This window comes from Streptopelia decaocto (assembly GCF_964273445.1).
Source record: "Streptopelia decaocto genome assembly, chromosome: 9".
Taxonomy (NCBI): domain Eukaryota; kingdom Metazoa; phylum Chordata; class Aves; order Columbiformes; family Columbidae; genus Streptopelia; species Streptopelia decaocto.
Genome location: NC_138664.1, coordinates 10,390,435 through 10,409,983, shown reverse-complemented (window position 1 = coordinate 10,409,983; position 19,549 = coordinate 10,390,435). Strand labels below are relative to the sequence as shown.

The 19,549-nt window shown below is 46.5% G+C and overlaps 1 protein-coding gene and 1 long non-coding RNA gene across 2 annotated transcripts in view; both read right to left on the bottom strand.

Moving 5' to 3' along the window:
• Nucleotides 1–817: 817 nt before the first annotated feature.
• On the bottom strand, nt 818–6,588 carry LOC309443593. The gene is made up of 3 exons (XR_014184827.1): nt 6,224–6,588; nt 5,531–5,773; nt 818–1,175 (listed from the first exon to the last, which is right to left on the bottom strand). It is a non-coding gene; the product is annotated as an uncharacterized lncRNA (long non-coding RNA).
• Nucleotides 6,589–8,455: 1,867 nt separating this feature from the next.
• The window catches only part of PLEKHO2 (pleckstrin homology domain containing O2), a 28,836-nt gene continuing 17,742 nt past the window's right edge, over nt 8,456–19,549 (bottom strand). The window contains exons 4-6 of the mRNA XM_082060682.1: nt 18,393–18,497; nt 15,392–15,490; nt 8,456–13,197 (exon numbers count right to left, since the gene is read on the bottom strand). Coding sequence (XP_081916808.1) covers nt 11,956–13,197; nt 15,392–15,490; nt 18,393–18,497 — 1,446 coding nt within the window. The 3' untranslated portion in view covers nt 8,456–11,955. The remainder of the gene's footprint in view (nt 13,198–15,391; nt 15,491–18,392; nt 18,498–19,549) is intronic.

Genomic DNA, 19,549 nt, shown 5'->3' with positions numbered 1-19,549 from the left:
TGTACCAGCTCTGTGTCCTCCTGGCTTGCAAACTGTGCTTCCATGGGTGTCCCATTAGAATGGAAGACACAGGAGAGCTCTGGCTATGTGGCTTCATGTGTGGCTCCATCTTATTTGTTTTTTGTCTGAGCCAGGCGTTTAGTTGTCCTGTAGACTCAGTTATTTTTGCTGCTTTCTTTTGATAACTGTTGCTGTGACATGCTGGAGCCAAAACTCCTCTGGGGAACATCCCAGCAACGCACACAAACATCAGCCCTGTACCTTCTAACAGTCAACATATGAAGCTTTCAGAAACCCTGGACATCTAACGGGACTCACAGACCCACTCTAGAAGCCTGAGAAGGGATCCAGCACTTTCCTCAAAGGCCGTATTCATCTCCTTGCGAGGCTTCCACAGAGGAACAGCTTGTTAGAGGGACCCGTGGAGCTTGGAAGCTTTGCCAGTCATAATTCAGGCCTAAATCTGAAGTTAAATATTTAGTTAAACAGAGACTGTCTGATGACTGGATTAAAGACAGACAGCATATGAGTGAGCTCGACACTTCAGGTTTTTGCCAGTGTGTGTTTCACAAGCCTATAATTCCGTTTTTCCTGCCTTCTCAGGCTCTGCTCATCCTGTGTAGTGTTCAGACCATGCAGAAGGAGGGATTTCAGCAGAGCTGCTGCTCCTAGCTCAGGAATCAGCCTGTAACACAAAATTATGTCCTCTGTCAAGGCTTAGGAATAATCCAGTATTATGGGATTGGGTGGAAATCACTGAAGGTTTTGTTTATTTCTTTGTTTTTAAGGAAAAGTCTCAAGGAAGCCAGAAAATGTCAGAGAATGGGTGAGTGAGTCTTGCCCAGCAAGATGCTGCTGTGTCGGGTTGGCACAGGTGGTTCAATCCAATTTAACAGCAACTGGAAGTTTCAGCCGGTGGTTTTGAACTTCCCTCTCCCATCGCTCTCACTTCCCAAAGCCCATAGGCCTTTAAATCCCTTGGAAAGATAAATGGGCTTAAGCTTCAATGGGGCTTTGAAAGAGAAGCTTACACTCAATTAGCACTGTGTTCCTGAGGATCAGGTCATGGCTGCTGATCCCTGACCTTCACATAGAGCTCACTGACACGGGTTCACCACATCTTCCATCTCAGTCTGTTCTCCTCCCAGCTGCAGAGAACTGGGCTGACATCCGTCCTGCAGGAACACGAGAAGCAAAAAAAATACCTGCTGAGTATTGTTTGTACCTGAATGACATCTTAGAAAAATACTGTATGGAGGGGAAATTTGTTTTATCTGCGCAGGAGGTCTGCAGGAGCCCATTGTGTTCAAACTCTCTTAATGCTTGAATCCTGGGTTTGACCAGTAACGGGGAGATTTCTGGTGTGACAACCTCTGTCTGGCAGTGATGATAAGGTCACAGTGGTCATCTTGGCCTTACTTGGAACTGTATGCTTTGCTGGAAGAGTGGAGACTGGTCTTTCAAACCAGGAATATAAGAATAATGCGCTCTTAAAACACCTACTATGTGAAGGAAAGCAAATGTAGCAGGGAAGGATCTAAAGGTCAGAAAACATATTTTTTTTTTCCTGAATTTGAGAAGAGAAATGGTGCCATAGAGCTGAGGTTGAATGCAATGTTTAGCTGAGCAAGCATTCAGTTATGGGAGGTGGGAACGGCTGTATTATATAAACCAAGTGATAATCGGTCACTGAATCCTAATCCCCTTGCTGCTATGCCTGCAGGCAATGTTTTTATTCTCATTTTCTTGCATGTGTAAAAAGAGGGAGGATCCTCTGCATCCTGGGCCTCTGAGGACTGTCTGGCTCCTAAAGGCAATCGCTTCGCTGCCTTTTTCAGACAAAAGTGCAGCTGAAATGTAGGATTTTTATAACCATAAACCTGAAGCGCTGAAACCTACTGCCACAGGCACAGCCCTGAGCTGCTCTTATGTCCTGCAAAATTTGAAGGGACACCAACAAAAATCTTGTGTTTGAGCATTTAATAAAAGCGAAGTGGAAGCAAAGGGTTCTCTGAGCCCACAGAAAACCATGGAGTGCAGCAGGAGCAGGGAAACACACGGTCAGGAGGCAGCAGTGCAGCTTTGGAAGCCTTTAATTTCTCAGCAATTTTCTTCCAGAGCCTGAAACATCTGTCTCTGTCTCCAGCCACATGCAAGTGCACCGAAAAAAGAGTTTTGTTCCAAGCCTAATGAGTAATTTCATGGTCTTGGAATGGGTGGCAGGGGGAGGGGGCTGGGCCAGCAGCCGGAGTCATATGCTTTACAAGGAGCTCTGTTGGTGTCAAATCACAGCCTGATGACTTTTATTTTATTGCAGCCCACCAGGCTTCCCTTTAAAGTCTGCTGCTAGCATTGCTGGTGATCGGTGCGGAAACAGCTGCTACACGGACCGCTGCCTTCCTGGGGCTTCCTCACTTTTGGGCACAACAAGCAACATGGAAAATAGTGACATCAGTGGAGAGGAGGTGGGGGAACTCAGCTGGGCGTCAGTGCCGCTCTGTTCGTGGAGAGAGCGTAAGTGAAGGCAAAAAGCTCTTTTTCTGTCCTGCTTCTGGCTTCAGTTCCCTGTGCTCTTAGGAGCAATGAGGGAACAGCCAACCCAGATGTGTGATCACATTGCTTGAGTGTCTAGCGGATGATGCTGAGATGTGGTGATGCACTAGAACAGATATAGAAGGAGCTGATCCAAATTGTAGCTGGTCTCAGCAGATGTTTACAAAGCACAAACCCCAGCTTTCTCTTGGAGAGGGGCAGGGTTATCTGTGGAGGGTGATAATCTGTACAGAGCACAGGAAACAGAAAGCAGATGTTGTCATATGTTTATCAGATGTTTCCACCGCAGGGTCTTCCTTTGGGACAGGCTTGCATATCCCAAGGCCTGGTGCAGGACTCACACAGCTCTCTGGATGCACCATGCTGCGTTTACCTGGGGCAGAAGAATATACTGAGCTTTTCCTCCACCTGCCCAGGTTCTCCTGGTCTGGAGAAGTTTCTATACACTCACTGTGACTCATCTATAAAGCCTGACTCATTTTCATGCTGTTACTCATAGAAAGGGAAAGCCAGATGGCAACTAGTCCGTGCCTGTAGACACCTGTAATTGTGCAGCTTTCTGCTGTTAATCTCTGGATGAGTTTCTGTTTATCGGCACTAACATGCTTATCCTGCTGAAGCTTTTCATACTTCTATTCTACAGAGAAAGAGTGATTAGAAAGTCAAGTTTTCTATCCTTAAAGCTAAGAGGAAGTGTGCTGAACCTCCATGGCTGCTTATGGAGTTCGCAAAATGGGACTATTTCAAGGAGACACTTCACAGGGGTAGCAACGGGCTGGGACCAGATGGAGCGACCACCAGGCAGAGCTGGGAATGGCTGAAGAGTTACAGCAGCTCCTGAGCTGAGCTCTGTGGTCTGGAGGGAGCTGCTAATGGTCTTGCCTTCCAAAGGTGCTCAGTGCCAGCAGGTCCTGCGATGATGGTTTGTCGGTGACCAGAAATCTCTCTCACTAGCTCTCTGGGCTTCTGTGCCATGCCTTGAGTCCCCACTGTAGTACAAGGACTGTAGACGGCTGCCTGGGGTTCTGATGGCTGCTAGTCCTCAGGGGAAGGGATGGTGGTTTATGTTTGTGCAAGTAGTTTTTGCACTGCCAGCTCAGGAGTCTGCTCACTTGAGACCTGGCTGTTGTTCGCTTGCACATATTTTCTCCGATCATCAGTTTGCAGGGAAACGCTGGGTCCTGGTTCCTCCTCTTGCAGCGCAATGGGTGGGTGATTCTGCATTAGAGACCGCGTGAGCATGAGTCAGATTTGAAAACCTCACCCAAGATCTGCACAGGGAGGCTTTAGCTGGGAGGTGGGAACTGGTGCCTACTGCTACAGCTGGGCCTAACCCAGCTTTTCCCATTTCAGCCTCATTCCACATAAAAACTGCAGTGCAAAGCTCCAGGTGGGTGGGCTGTCCAGAGGACAAGGAGGGATCTTGGGCCTGGGGCTGTGTTTGAGTTAAGGTAGTTTCCTCTGGGTGATGGGCAGCTGAGGTTTGAGTCACCTGTCTAAGTCTTACAAAGCGGGGCTTGGCCTCAAACCTGGTTCTCCCTTCTCAGCACTGTCTGCTGCTGGACAACAGGCTGCTCCAGGATTCTGCTCTCTCATCATTCTCCTTGATCCCATCTAAAGAGCTTTGATCAGAATTGTTTCATGGACTCTCAAACGAAAAGCTGAGGGTTTCAGTTATTTTCAGGTGGAAAAATATTTAATTGGAAAAAATCCTGTGTGGCCTTGGTATGCTTTCAGCTGGCATCTTGCCCACTCCTCGCTGAAAACATTGCCGATTTTTAGTGCAATTGCTTCTTGTGAGGCTGGTTTCTTTGGTTGCAATCCCTCACTGAGGTTTCTTTTTACCTTGACCGGATGATGGGAGTTGGCCTCTTGTTACATGGCACTGAGGTGACATTCCAGGGCTGCCTGCATGTCATGATGTTCTTCTCAGGAGAGCACAGCTCAGAGGATAGAGCTCCTGTAGCATTTAAGGAGCAGCCACCCGCCCTGCTGCTCCCAGCTCTTTGCTGTTAATCCTCACCACTGCCCCCAGCTCTGGCAGCTGGTTTTATCATGACAATGTCGTTATCCTTTTAAGGGAAAATTTCCTCCGGGAGCCAACCCTCAATTACCTCCTGCTCCAGTGCCTTCTTGTTGGAGATGGCCGGTAACAGCTGAGTTACAGCCATAGAAATGCAATCGAGCACCTACCTGGTCAAAAAAAAAATTAAGCTCTGTTGCTTGCTGGTGATGGCTGTGTCTAGAAATTTGGCTCAAAACCTGAAGGGCTGGCTCCCTTCGTTAGTGCAGTCGTGTAGAACCGATCTGTGCACGTTACATCTTCAAACTGAGATGCTATTGCCATGGTATTAATGGGGTTGTGTGCAGATACTGTGTTGTTCCCTAAAGTCCATCGCAAGATGCAGGAGCTCTGGGTAATACAAGCCTGGCAATAATCAGCCGACCCAAGTGTCTGCTTAGTGCCAGGAAACTGGGGTAGGCAGTGGCTGCATTTCAATTTGCTGTTATTCACTGGGGTGAATGGGAAGGGTCCTCCAAGGGTCCTGATCTGGAGGCTGAAAAATTCCTTCTATTCTGCTGACAGGTCCTGTAGTCTACGGAGGCGATGCCTGACAGGACATCTCTGTCACAACGAGAACAGGAGCATGTGGAGCTGTAGAGAACAGCCTGAGCTCTTGCTGCTCCACAGGAATGGTGGCTTTGGCTGCAAACCTCCCCCAATTTACATCTCTTGTGTTGAACGCTGAAAATAGTTTGATTCCAAATGAGCTGCTGACCACAAGAGCATGAGACTCTTAAATGCAAACTTGTCACAGGAACAAGACCAGAATCCTTAAAGAACTTGTAGGGACTGCTTCTTTTGACATGTGTAAGTTTGCTGTGATTGTCAGAGAAAATAGCATTTTTTTTCTCTGGGCAATAACAGATGCAATTAAAAAAAAAAAAAAAAACCAACAAACCCCAAACCTTGTACCTGTGGAGGTGCTGTTGTCTTGAGCCAAAACAAATAGACCACAGCCTGTGGTGTGACTGGACCATCTGAGGATGAAATGATGCTTCTTGGAGGAAACAGTCACCGAGGAGCCAGGCTGGATCCCTGTGCCCCTGTCCTGAGGACTCAAATGCACAGGAATCCTATTCTGTCTATCCAGAAACGAACTGAAAGAGCTTTCCCATCTCCTCAGCCTTCTCAAGGCTTTGAATTCTCTTCCCCTACCTAGAGCAAGGAAAAAAAATTGAAAACTTCTGTAAGCAGACAGGAAGCAATCACATGAGCTCCATCAAAATATGTAATCTCATACTTTAAAAATCTCTTTGGGTAAATTACCTAAAAAATTGTAAATTAACCAAAGTGTTGAAATCGTGTTTTCATGCTGCAGAGCAAAACTGTCCCCTTTTTGAAATGTGACATTTTCAAATATTTTTGTACATTTTTTTAAAACAAGACACTTCCAAATCTGTACTTCCCTGTTAACAACTTTGGGTTGCTGTTTTGCCCTTAAAAAATGTTTTACCAGAAATTTTCTCCCCAGCAATTCCCGTGAGGCCCTGATTCCACCCTTAGAGGTGGGCGGTTTAGAACCCGCCTGGATAGAAAGGCAGAAGAGTGGCTAAGCTGAGAGCAATCCTGTCATTCCAATACATAACCGTTGTTTGAACCGATGACCTTTCAGAAGTTCATTAGTTCTTGGCAGTCGAAAACAAGAGGAATTTATTTGCCTCCTTCAGGAAATTCAACCCATACTGTTGAAAATTCAGTGTTACTCCGGAGGAAAAGCTGATCAGCGGCTGGGTTGCTTGGACGAGAAGGTTGTCCACATGCTGGGGACTGGCACCGGAGACTGTAAGTTCAAATTTATATCTCCTGTCATTGCCCATATCACATCTGATCATGGTTTTTTTTCTTGGAGCTTCATTTCCCCTTCACCACTGTTTTTGCAAAGACATACAATGCATAAAGAACTGGGCAGTGCTTTGCTGTCATGGTGATGTGGTCTAAACAAACCCAGAGTATTTCGCTCATATTTCAAAACTGACTTCTTGTTGCAAATGAAATAGTAGAGGAACTTGCAGTTTTGTCTGCACGGATCCTCGCCCAGTTAGTCATGCTGGCTTGCAGCTGACTCTTGGAGTTCTTCTAGAGTTTTATCAGTTTCAGTGATAAATATCCCAGTGCGCAGTGGCGTGCTAGATAACTTGCATCTAAAACTGATTAGCATTTCTCCTTTAAGAAGCATTTCTTTCTGTGCAAGGTAGGTTTCTCCAAAAGGAAAAATAAAAATTCCTCCAAAACTACAATGCACTAAGGTAGGATTTCTTCATCATTTCCTTGCACTTTATGTTTTACAACCTCTGAACTGCCCAGCAGGAGATGTGAGGGCTGAGCCTCCAGCTGCTCTCTGAAGTGAAACTGGTGGGACTGGGTCTCTGGTACCCAGGAGGGGATGGAAAACACACCTCACATTGACCTCAGACAGCAGGATTGCTGCTGAGAATGACATTGTTCATGTTTTGTAACATCACGTCGGCGGTTGTCACAGGAATATTGCGAGTTGCTTAGCCATGAGGTAAAGTACTAGAAGAACAGAGTGACTAAATTTCCTGGAATAAATTAAGCACTGGCTTTCTGAAGTATGTGAACTCGCATAGCACAACAAAACAGGGATCTCCATTCTCCAAACATGGTGGGTATCTTCTGTGCTTGCAAATTTTCCAACTCTTTAGCTGGAAAGGGGAAATCCTGGAGAGCTCCACTGTCAATGACTCATCTTTGAGATAAAACACATTTTTTTAATAGCAAGTATAACTAGTCATCAGAGTAAACTAGCCAATGCTGTAGTAAAGCCTTTGGCACCCTGGGCCTGGACGATCTCTTTCTGCTCTTTTTTCAGTTGCAAATCACTGAGTTCTGTGGCATCACTGGATGGAGCTTAGACCCTCCATTTTCTGTTTCAGATTATACAACAACACAATCTTCTTGAACCAGTAATCCGTGACTATCCATCAAATTAAAAGCAGGCAAATGTTTCATATGCAACTACTATGTGTACTTGCCTGTATAGTTTTTTTTAAATCATGTTTCACATAGTGCTAGACACTTCCCTGCCTTACCAACATCAATTTAAGGCCAAAATAGCATGTGTTGTCTGTTTTCTTAGTGTGAGAAGAAAAGATTACCTTTCTCTGCAGTATGCCCATAGAAATCAACCCTATGTCTTGGAGATTCCTTTGAGGGACAGCCCCCTTCCCAGCAAGGGGCTAAAGGGTTTGCTGAGCACAATTTTTTATCCAAATAAAGCCAAGTTTGTGCGATAGGATGGTACATATATTTGCACTCTTTTTCCCTGCTTCCTCATAACTTTTGAACCTACTGACCAGTCTCTACCCAGTTTTTGCAGAAGGGAAGCGGTCACTGTGATACCAGCTTATCATCCTGTAGCTTACTGGCATCTGGGCAGAGGAACGAGGCTCTGGTGTCGCTCACCACGAAGGGCATGACTTCTGAGCGAGCTCAACATTTTGTAGACACCAGAGAGTCCACATGAAGGTATTAAGGGCAGCCCAGGCAGCATTGCTGGAGCCTGCACTTTATGAGGTGCCTGCGGGGAGCGAGGATGCTTCCCAGTGCTTTCCAGAAGGACCAGGAACAGATCCTGGCTGTGGTTGTGCTTTCTGGCCAGGGCAGCCGAGCACGGGTGACTCGGAACTGCTCAGCTCCAGCTGGGTGCCAGCCGCAGCCCCCAGCGTTTCTCCTTCCTCCGAGTTTGTGGTTAGCACAGTGTTTAGCTTACCCCAGCCTGACCACAGCCTGTGCAACGCGCCCTCCTCCGCAGCAAAGACTCAGTCCTGGTGGCTCTTCTTTCCTCCTGTTTAGGACAAATGGCTCTTAAACAGCTGATATTTAGAAAGGGGTTTTATTGCCAAATTTCAAAGCTCTTTTACAAGCAGGAGACAAAGTGCTGCCTTTCCATGGGCTGCAGCAGCTGCTTTTCAGATAGTCACCCACACTTGCTTGCTTGCAAACTCGCTTCCTTCCTGTCACAGACACATAACCTTGTGGCACAGCCCCAGACACAGACCAACACCCCAGCACTCCGTGCCCAGGGGGTTTTCAGGCACAAATAAACCAGCCTTAGTGCAGCCAGAAATTAGATATAAGTTTAAATGTAAGTTTAAAGGAAGATTTTTAAAAAAAAAAAAAGTGCATGGTGGCAGGATGTACGCTGAAGATGGGAGTCGCAGTATAAGGTCAGAGCAGCCCAGGATCCTGTTTCTGACACTGCCATTTTCAGAGGAGCTTATAAAATCACCCCAGAAAGCAGATGCAGGAGAATCCACTCTCCAGCCCTAGGGAGGACCTGGCTCATGACCGGAATGAGCAGAACAAGTGGGAAAACTGCCAAAGGAACATGGTACATTTTTTCCTGCAAGGCCTAGGTGAATCGGACTTACAGCCGGCCTAGACATTTTAAGATGAAACTGCTAACCCTATTAGAAGAAAAAGTTAAAAACAAAAAGTGTCTAACATAGCGTTTTCAGCAGTAGAGTTACGGGGTGCTATGAAGATTCCATTTAAGTTATACCTATTTACAAGACATAATACAAATTTAGTAAGTTCTGTTAGTACAGCAAATACAGTAATTAGCTGCAGCTTGTAAAATGATTTAACTTGCCCATTTCCTAACAGATAGAGAGTTTTTTTTATCTGTTCAGATTCCTACTGATGGGTATTTAGTAAAATGTCAGACATTTATTCATCAGAATATTCAGTATAATATAAAAATATACAGTAAACATAAGCACATCCTGTAGGTTTGGCTGTAACAGATAGGGATATCTGGGTATTTTCATCAGTGCTTTGCTAAATGGGTATCCACAGAACACAAGAAAATACCCATAAGAGCAAAAGCATTTGTATATTAATTAGGGGACTGAACTATCCCATAAGCTGCTTTAATTCCCCTGGGTTTTCAGTTCCAGGCTTTGATTTGCCCATCCTGGAGTTCAGAACTGGCTTCAGCTTTGGGATATGAACCTGTACCCAGAGTTTGCCCTGGTTTGTGTGTCTTTCCATTCGCAGAAACTGCTTTTTCCCCATCTAATTTCTCTCTCGTAATAGAATTGCATCTTGCAAAAGCCTGCCTGCTCTCTGAAGCTGATGTCCCTCGACTTCCAGTGCACACCAGGTTCTGACAGCTCACATTCATACCACACAGTGTTCGGTAAACAAAAGTGCACATGCAGAAAAATACATTTAGATAGCAAATAGGCACTGAATATTTTGTGTGTTATTAGCCCTTCTCCTAAGTGTGTCTGGAAAGGCAAATAAAACCCATGGTTCACATTGAATTGACAGCAGCAAATGACATAGATCCAGAGTTTGTTCCAGGCTACGTGCCTGGGAGTGGGCTTAGGACATAGGAATCTTTTTGTCTCAAAGCAAAGCTTTTCGGCACCTGAGCCCTGAGTGTTTGACTGTGTAGAACTTCCCACGTGAGAGAACAACAACTGAATTCCCATGTGATGTCTATGGCTGTCTTGAGAAGGGAACAGAACACTGAAACCCAGGCTTCTTTAGTCAAAAGAGGCAGAAGCATCAGTTCTAGTCACTACCTGCCTTGGTGACTCCAGGTGGTCAAAAACAGGGTGTTTGGAAGCCCAAAGCCAATATTTCTATGCTCAGACCTGAAGTACCCACTGCCCAGCCTAAGAAGAGGCTCAGCTAAAGCTTTACTGCTATGGGGAGGTGTTTGCAGCTCATTGCAGCCTGTGGAACCTGGGAAATTATAACAGAAAGACCAGAAGGAAAAGAAATGGGTGAGCTAAGAGGGCCATGCTGGTAAAAGAGAGAAAAGAACTTAGGTAGCGTGTCACTCCTTAAAACCAGACTGGGAAAACTGCCCTTTTCCATGCTTCCAGAGCCTGGCTCCAGCAAAGGAGAAGCCCTTTGGGCTGTCATACAATTCTCCTCAGAGCAAATACAGAGATCAGGGGAGGGGAAGCAGCTCAGGTACAGGGCTATATAGCAGTGGTGTAAATACATGATTTTGTCACAGCCATAATCACTAAAGATCACAGGAACTGTGGTTGCTTTCAACATGTGGGCTGGGAAGCTGTGGGAATTGTCCCAGAGCCTTCTGCAGTGCCTTCTTCAGACCCTTCTGTAGCAATGTGTTTTTTATTTTAATGTATGTAAGCCACTTGGGACCAGCCCCAAAGTTGTGCGTGCAAAATGTCTTTCCCTCCATGTGCTCCGGTTAGAGACGTCTGTGCCAAACCCCAACTCTCGTGCTCGCCAGGACACAGCAGGTAGAGACGTGATAAATAGGAAGAGGGATCCCATCCAGACCCGCTGCCCAATGTGTGTGCTCCTGTCAGTTAATGTCCCAAACCAACAGGGACGAGCCCACAGCTAAGGGAACACGCATCCCTAAAGGTTCTTCACGACAGTGCTCCCAGGAAGCTCCTGGAGATCTCCTGGAGACAAGTTCTCCAAATGTCTGGTTAATTGTTCCCAGCGATGATGAGGGGATTCAGAGTTACTAGATAGGTATGGTCCTCCATAACAAATGTGAAAGAAACTCTTTCAATGGCCAAGTGTAACTTGCTCTCTTCCTCAATTTCCCTATTAATAAAATAGGAACAATTAATACTTGCCTGGCAATGATGCATTGAGACTCTCATTCACTTAGACAGTGCTTAGGACACCTAAAGCTCTGCAGATCCAGACTCAGAGCAGCCCTCGTGCAGCTGCTCCAGATCTGGGGACACTACTTGTAGTCAGGAGTTGGCCGGTTTTATTTGCCTCTGTGTGAGGTCACTTTTGAACTGTGGATGTGGTTTTATGAGTATTTTTGGAGAAGGTTAAACCATTTATCTTGACATTCCTAGATGTCACTGGGCCAGGTGGTCTGGGAAACCTTGCCAGCAAATGAACAAACACTGACTATGGTTAGCCTTGAATGATTTAACTGGGAAAACCAGATAGGTGCCAGTGCAATCTGGTATCTGCTTGCCTGTAAATACAGATAGACAGGGGCTTTTGCTACAATAGCCATTCTGCTCCTTTCAAAAATCTGGCTTGGTTTGATTACCAGTAATTTTTAAGGCCTGATCCATCAAAAGGACTTTGGACTGAGTCCTTGGAGAGCATTCACATTTTTGAAACTGTTCAATGTCCTGTAACCTTCTGCTGTGCTAATAGGATTAAAACCGGACTGGTATGTACAGCATGAAGAAAGAGAGAAAGACGCAATAACTGAAAGCTCACTTCTGTCCCATAAACATGGTGTGCACAGCAAAACACCACCTTTTAAACACTGGCCTAGCAATGGTACAAATCATAAATGGCAAATGTTTAGCTTTGATTTTGAGAAAGAAGTCTCTTTGAAGAGTATGTCAGGGAGCACTTCTCCTATAAAGAGTCACTAGATCCTTTTGCTTTTCTTTCTGTTTCTGTGTTGCTTCTTTTTTCAGTTCCCCAAGACCTTTAATTTCTTGCAAAACTTGTGTAGCTTGCCGAAGTTGTTCTACTGCCTCATTGAGCAATGTCTCTGCCATCACTGGGGGCCCATTCCCTTCCTGGGCCTGTTCCAACCCTTCACGTAAAACCTTCTGCAGAAGTTTTTCTGTCTTTTCCCTTTCATTAGCAACTTTCTCCTCCATTTTAGCTAAGCAGTGATGGGAATCCTTGGGGAAACCTTGGCTTGGAAGTGCTCTCTGTGTATTTTTGGAATCAGACAGCAAGTCTCCCAGAGAAGAACTGCGAAGTTTAAGAGCTGAAGTGTTTTCTACAGATGCTTTCTTCTCAATAGTTGCCTTTACACTCTCGTGGCCTGTTTCTGTGGCTAAGGAAGTCTCTGTCTCTTCTGCTGAACTTTGCTGTTCCTTCTCGGCAGAGGTTCTCCCATTTCCTTCTTCAGTTTCAGCTGTTGGGGACGTGGACTCTGCCAGCTCGCTCGCTGTGATCCCATTCACCGTGGGCTTGGAGCTGCCAGACTCCAGGTCATCCCAAGCCCCAGCGTCCAGCTCACCATGGCTGGAGTTCATCGTGGCCAGCATTTTTTCAGACAGAACCTTAGGAGGAGGAACAGGAGGCTTTGTAACATCTGCAGTGGCAACCTCAGCAAGGTTGTCTTTGCTACCGTCTCCTGATGATTTCAAGTCTTCTGTGGTTTTAGGTTCAGGGACTGGTTGGTCCCAAGCAACTTTTAGCTTGTCTGGCACACTCTTAGGAAGAGGAATTGGAGCTTTTGCTGTGCCCCGGTTGCTGTCCTCAGTGAGGTTCTCTCTGTTCTCCTCGCTTGGTGCCTGAGATCCTTCCACATTCTCCTCTGGGCTTACAGAGTCCTCTTCCTTGGCATTTACATTGTCCTTTGATGCTATGCCTTCCTTCAGCTTCTTATCTGGAGGCAATGGAGGAGACAGAGGTTTTTTATGTTCCTGGTCAGGAACATTGTTCTCTGCATCTTGGTTTTCTTTTGTGCCAGTGGGTTTTGTAGGAGGCATAGGTGGCTTTGGAGTCTCTTTCTGAGGTGGTGCATTGTCGCTTTCACTGGTGGTGGAATCAAAGTTTGGTGGTCCATTGTCCACTATATCCAGATCTAGTCGCAGGATACCATCCGATGTAGACTTCGCAGCCTGAAATGCAAGAAAGAACTTTCTCAATATCTATCCGATCATCAATCCTGTGCTCTATCCTTTGACTTCAAACTAAAATGCAAGGCTCGCAACCACCATGGCAAACAAGGGATTGCTGCTTCACACATCTACCTCGTTTGTACTTCAATATGTTGAAAATGCAAGAAAATTTGACTGATGACAAAACTGATGCTCTTAAGAGCAGCTTTTTTTGTAGCTCAAGAGCTTGAGGTTCTTCCCCACAGCATCACCATCCCCCTGCATAGCCCCGCTCTTCCCCGGACCAACACGTTCTGTAAATATCATGAGCGTTTTGGTTGCTGAGTTATTTTCTGCCTGATAGTGCAGAAACTTGCACAAGAATATCAAAGGCAATAACCATAAGCAGTCAAGAATTAGGACAAAAGCACAGAACTTATTTTAATACTTCATTGGAGAAGAACATCTCAAAGCCTCTTCCACAATAACCTTATTTCTTAGTTTTTCTGTTGTTGCTGAGTTATATTTCAATTCTTCATCCTGTGGTAGCTGGATCCCTATACTTTCTTCATTTACAGCGTGCCAAACAAAAGCACGCCCACCTTCTGCTTTCGAACTGTCATATTTTTACTTGAACATAGAAAAGGAGTTGATCTTTAGATCACTTGGCCAGGGGTACTATTGTAATACCGTTGCCTTGTGCTTGCTTCCTCCAACCCAACATCATCCCTGTCTTACTGGGGCCAAGCCACAGCTGGTTAAACCTCCTTCAAACCACAGACTTTGTACAAATCACTCTAGTAGGGTTTGGTTTTCTTTTTTTCCTAAAAAGGATGGACTTAGTAAAGTCATTGCAGTGTGTAGGCTCAGTACCCCACAGGGAGAAACTGAGTGACAGTTCCTGTGTGATGAACCCAAAACCACACAACGGCAGAGCTGCAGACAGGGCCAGGCTCTTGCACTGCAGGGAGTTTAAAGTCTCTCTTTGCCTTTCCAGCCGATCAGAGAAATGGAGGCAAGCTGAATCCTGGCAGCTTGGCCCTGCCCCATCCTCACCTGGCTTGCTTTGACACCGAAAATCATAATTCATCCCATTTCCTTCATGATACAGCAGCCAGCAGCCGCGATACACATCTTTCTGCAGGCTCTTTCCCTCCCTTTCCCTCATTCCTGCTTCTGAATTTGTACGCCAGTTTCCCCTGAATTTGGCTGAAGGTGAGAGGTCTTACAGGTATGAACCTCGGAGGGATCTCATGAAAATAGTGAGCTGGTCAGAAAGAACTTTTTAATGCCTAGGGAAGGGCTTCCTACCTTACCAAACCTGTATTAGGCAACAGAGAATCAACATTTCATTGCTGCTGTGACTTTTGTCATGTTTTCTTCTGCGGTTTTCTGGAGGAGTGGATGGGAATCTATGATTCATTCCCATGCATTTCTCTAGAAGAGACACTCTCCTTACATTTCTATGCAAAGTAAAAGTCTTGGGGCATCTTATTTTCTGCATCTGAGTGCTGTGCAGACACATAAGTCAGAGTCTTGGAAGTTCGAAGAAGGTTTGATTTTAAAAACTTCCTTGGTTGAGATTAATGCTCTGCTAAAATATCTATCTGTGGAAAGTCTTTCGTAAATCACAGGAATCAAACATTAGTTAAGAACCTCTCCCACAGAAATGAACCACAAGTTTATTTTGTGGTGGTTTTTCTTTCTTTTTCTTTTTCAAGTGACAGATCCAGAAAATCAGTTAAGAGTAGACTGGCTAGTCCATAAAACTGCCTGGGAAAATAATGTATTCAGTTTCAGACCTAAGAAAGGGCTTATGAGCTTGTCTGCTCTTTCCAGTTAGCTTAATAAAAAATACAGCTTCTCCCCATAGACCGTGTGGTTCTTCTACCTTCAGACCACTGTGGCTACCAAATCATCCCTCCTTAGAAAATAAATTTAGGAGCTTCGGTCTCTTCTGATTAAAGTGAAACCGTAATGGCTCTCAGCAGATGGTGAAGCAGCTCGTGAGTTACAGGAAGCTGAATATATCATAATGTGTCGCAGCACCTACAGATCTATGGGAATCTGGAGCTTCAGTAGAGAGGAGCTGGTGCAGTCGTTCCTGAAGGAAGCTGTTTCCCTCATCAGCTCTGTACCTGGGCTTTTCCCTGGGGTTTTGCAGCTCCTGGTGCTCCCAGCTGGGGAGGTGACTCACCCCAGGGCTTGCACCTACCTCCTTGAGGTGACTTCTCGTGGGCGGCCGGCGTCCCTGGGTCATTTTCACCCTGTCCCGAGTTACGTGGTCCAAGGAAAGGCTCTCGTCTACTTTCACCTTTAACAGGGGAAAGAACAAAGGAAGAGGGTCATTAATTTCTGAGGATTTATCTGTAAAGTTCTCACAGTCACACGTGAAGGGATGTGGCATTTGGAACCAGGAATGTTCTTGAATATTTCCCTTCTACAGTCTTTGCCTCAGACCTTAGTTACAGTCTGCCTGCAAAATCCAGCATGTGTGATAGATATTTAAGGTGTATCTGTCCTACAAGGAGCTGTGTTTATCTAACTCCAAAGCAAAGCATCAGACCTTCAGAGGTTTGCGATCACTGACCTTCCCTCTCCCTAAAGGGAAGGAAGGACACAAGGCAGCATTGTTGCCCTCACTGTAGCCTGGGTTCGGACCGGCTCCTGCACGTGGCAAAGCACAGCACTGAAATTGCTGTTGCCGTCTTAGAGGTGAAAGCTCATTAATAACCATGACCCGACTGTGAACTGTATCAGCAGCGCTTCGTTACAGACCTTCCCTGCAACAGCTCTAATGACTGCAGGATGCTGAAGGGAAGGTGTGAGCAGTGACCTGGATTAATCGCAACTCTGGCTGAATTAACACCTTTATTGCCTGGAATCAGATGACAAATTTGCGTCCCACACGTGGGGAGGGAGGTCCCAGCCCCCTGGCAGGTAATTTTTGCACTGGCTCTGTGACTGCCCACCCACCCACGCTGCTGTGGCCGAGGGCTGGAGTCTGTGCCACATAGAGAAGAGCACCAGTGACCAGTGATGGCGAAATGTCAGCGTGTCCTTGGTTTGCTGGTCACAAGTTTGTACAATAGGAAAGCTGGTGAGGGTGAAATAGGGATTTAAAGGGAACAAAATGGATCCCAATCCCCAGCTGAGATGGTAGAGTGGTTTTACAGTTCTTTCAGTGGAGAACAGCTAATCCAAGCCAGCTGAGTGCTTGACCCATTAGCTTGTGCCTGGCCTGTGCAGAAATACTTTAAATCTGTGGTCTGATCCTTACTGGAATGAAGGAGAATTAGAGGCTGGCACCCTCTGAGAAGCTGTGTCCTCAGAAGGAGGATAACCCCAGGGCAGGGAGGTGACCCGAGATCCCACCTTGCTGTGCTGCCCGGGGGCTGTACAGAGTTTCCTGCCCACCTCAGAGCCACCATGGGGTCACTTCAGCAAGGGCTGAGCACCGCTGCATTACAGGACATCACACCTCCCACTCAGCAAAATGTGAGAGCAAACCCAGCTGCTAAGCTCTCTGCTGCTGGCTTTTATCTTCCTGGGTTGCTGCTGGTTCCAGCTGGTCCCTTTAATTCCACGTGCCGCTTCGCACTCGCTCCAAGGACCTGAGGAACGGCTACACCCCACTACCAGTAAAAACCTGACACTGAGTGACATTTGCCTTGGCAAAAAAAGAAGAATTTCCCAGCTTCTCCTCCTGCTTTTGCCCACTGCTGAATAAAAGCAAAGCCCAAGCTCTCAGAGTTCACATCTCTAGCTCTGTATCTGCAGCACTTAACCCTCCTCTCAAAACTTTTACTCATTGCTTCAGTTTCTTTTGCAAAACAGAACTTGCCAATTGCTTCGTCCCCTCGTTACCCTGTGCGTTACTTCCTGAGTCATTCCCGTGATGGTGGTTTTGCGAACTTCCTTTCAGTTACTGAAACAACTGCAGAATAGATACCGCTCCCTTGGTTTAGGTCAGGGCGGATTTACAACCTGACGGGGAGCAGGGCGAGGTTAGTCAGGCTCTTGGATGTGCAATTTTCATCCTTGAAGAATTTGGGAGCACAGGTGTGCTGGGGCCAGCTGAGAGGCAGCAGGTTTGTCTGGGGCCATGGAGTAACTTTCCACCAGACTTCTCTCCAGACTGCAGGCAGAATAGCTGGTGGCCTGAGTCACTTCAGATTTTTCCAGTCTTGAAGACTGGGATATGTCCTAACCAAATACCTCCATTTCCAGGTGGGGAATGTGGGAAGACGGGTCTCTCCAGGCTGCAGCCCGAGCTCTGCACCATTCTGTTATGGAACAGCTCTGGGAGGACAGGCTGAGAGAGCTGGGGTGTTCAGCCTGGAGAAGAGAAGCTCCAGGGAGACCTTATTGCAGCCTTTCTGTATTTAAAAGGGGCCGAGAAGAAAGATGGGGACAGACTTTTAGCAGGGCCTGTTGCAATAGGACAGGGGGTGATGGTTTTAAACTAAAGGAGGAGAGATTCAGGCCAGACATGAGGAAGAAATTGTTGTCCCTGAGGGTGGTGAGAGCCTGGCCCAGGTTGCCCAGAGAGGTGGTGGATGCCCCATCCCTGGAGACATCCCAGGCCAGGCTGGACGGGGCTCTGAGCAACCTGAGCTGGTGAAGATGTCCCTGCTCATGGCAGGGGTGGCACTGGGGGAGCTGGGAAGGTCCCTTCCAACCCAAACTATTCTATGATTCTAACTCAGCGTCACAGCTGCTTTTCTGCACCAGCGACTTCCATCCAGAGATGGGAACACTCCTGCATTTGCTGATCCCAAACCCACTGAAGCCACCAGACCATCTCACAGTGACTTTGGTGAGCTCTTGTGTCCCATGGGCCTCTTGGTGAGATGTCAGCTCTTAGCAGCACAGACCATCCTTCTGGCACATCATCTATTCAACCAGCTGCCCCTGCCTCCCTGCATCTACGCCCCGCCAGGAGAGAAGGAAAAGCGGCAAGACGTAGGATGGTGCAAAGGGATTTTAACATGTTCTACCATCTTGGGCTGGGAATTGAAGTGGCTGAAAGCTCCCAGCCTGTGTGGATGTGACCTGGTTTGCCTTAAATATCATCTTTCTTTTTCCTTCGACCATGGCTGGCATGCAGGAAGGACAGGGAGCACGGGGGCTTGGGCAAATACTGCTTTTAGCTAAAAAAGCAGCAGGTATGAACTGACACAGAAATATGGTAGTTTGGAAACTGTTCCTCTTACCTCATCAAATACTTTGTTTTTTCCTCTATTGATCCCTTCATTAAGAGCTTTTATCCACGATTCCTTTTCTTCCAAAGTTGGAGCTTGAAATTTGATATCATGAACCTGCAAGAGCAGAGAGAGAATTTTGCCCAAGCATTCTTTGTCAGGAACAGAGAGCTAGCTCTATGCTCTCTATCACTTCAGTTTCTATATAACATCCCGTTCCAGCCTGTGTTTAAACTACAGATTCCTTTGCGCTTTGGCAAGTACTTCACTTCATAGCTCCCATGAACAGGATTTTGTTATGCTCGACAGCTTGTTGCTGTAGTTTTATTTTTGCAACTAGTAACTAAAGTAGTAAGAAAGTAAGAGTTTCTTCCTTCTGCAAAATGCTCAGAATAGCTCCTAGAGCAGCAGCAAGTTGTACAGTGAATGGTCACACTGTGTAGAGAGTCAGACTGAAAGTCCGTGTCATTTTGTGCTGGTTCAGGTGCAGTAAAGTACTTTTCTCTTCAGTTTCCCCACGGGCTGCAAGCTGAGAGCAACGGGCAGGCTGTGTGCAGCGGGCTCTGCCTGCTTCTCTGTTCCTGCGGCTCTGCACAACAGAACTGATACGAGAATCCAGGGCTCTGACCTTGGCTGCACCAACCCTGAGTCAGCTGAGCGCAGATGTGATGAGGCATAAGGACAGTGTAAGTGAAAAAAATTAACTGTGTCTTTTTCTGTTTGCAAATGAAGCAATACAGCAGTGAATGCTACAGACAAACACTTTCTGGGGTTTGGGCAGCTGTCCTAAGAGGAAGAGTTGGCCATACAAGAGGGAGCTGGCAAGAAGCACGGGACACATATAAGGAGGGAGCAATGGATGTTTGTATGGCCTGTCCTCCTTTCAGCCAGCTCTCCCCTTCCTCCAGGCCAGTCCCAGGGCTGTGCTCACTGTTTTGAATCTCTTCTTGACCTCAGCAGGAACAATAGGGAGGGTGTTATTTATTTCACTGCTCTGCTCTCTGAGCACCTCCCGAGTACTATGTACACTTCAGGTGAAGAAATACCATCTTCATGTTCCAGGTGGCTTTATGGCAGCCTGGCTTGGATCCAAATAGCTCCCTGTGGTGCCCTAATCCGCACTGCACAGGCACACAGAAATGCTCTTGTGCAGAAGAACATCATCGAAG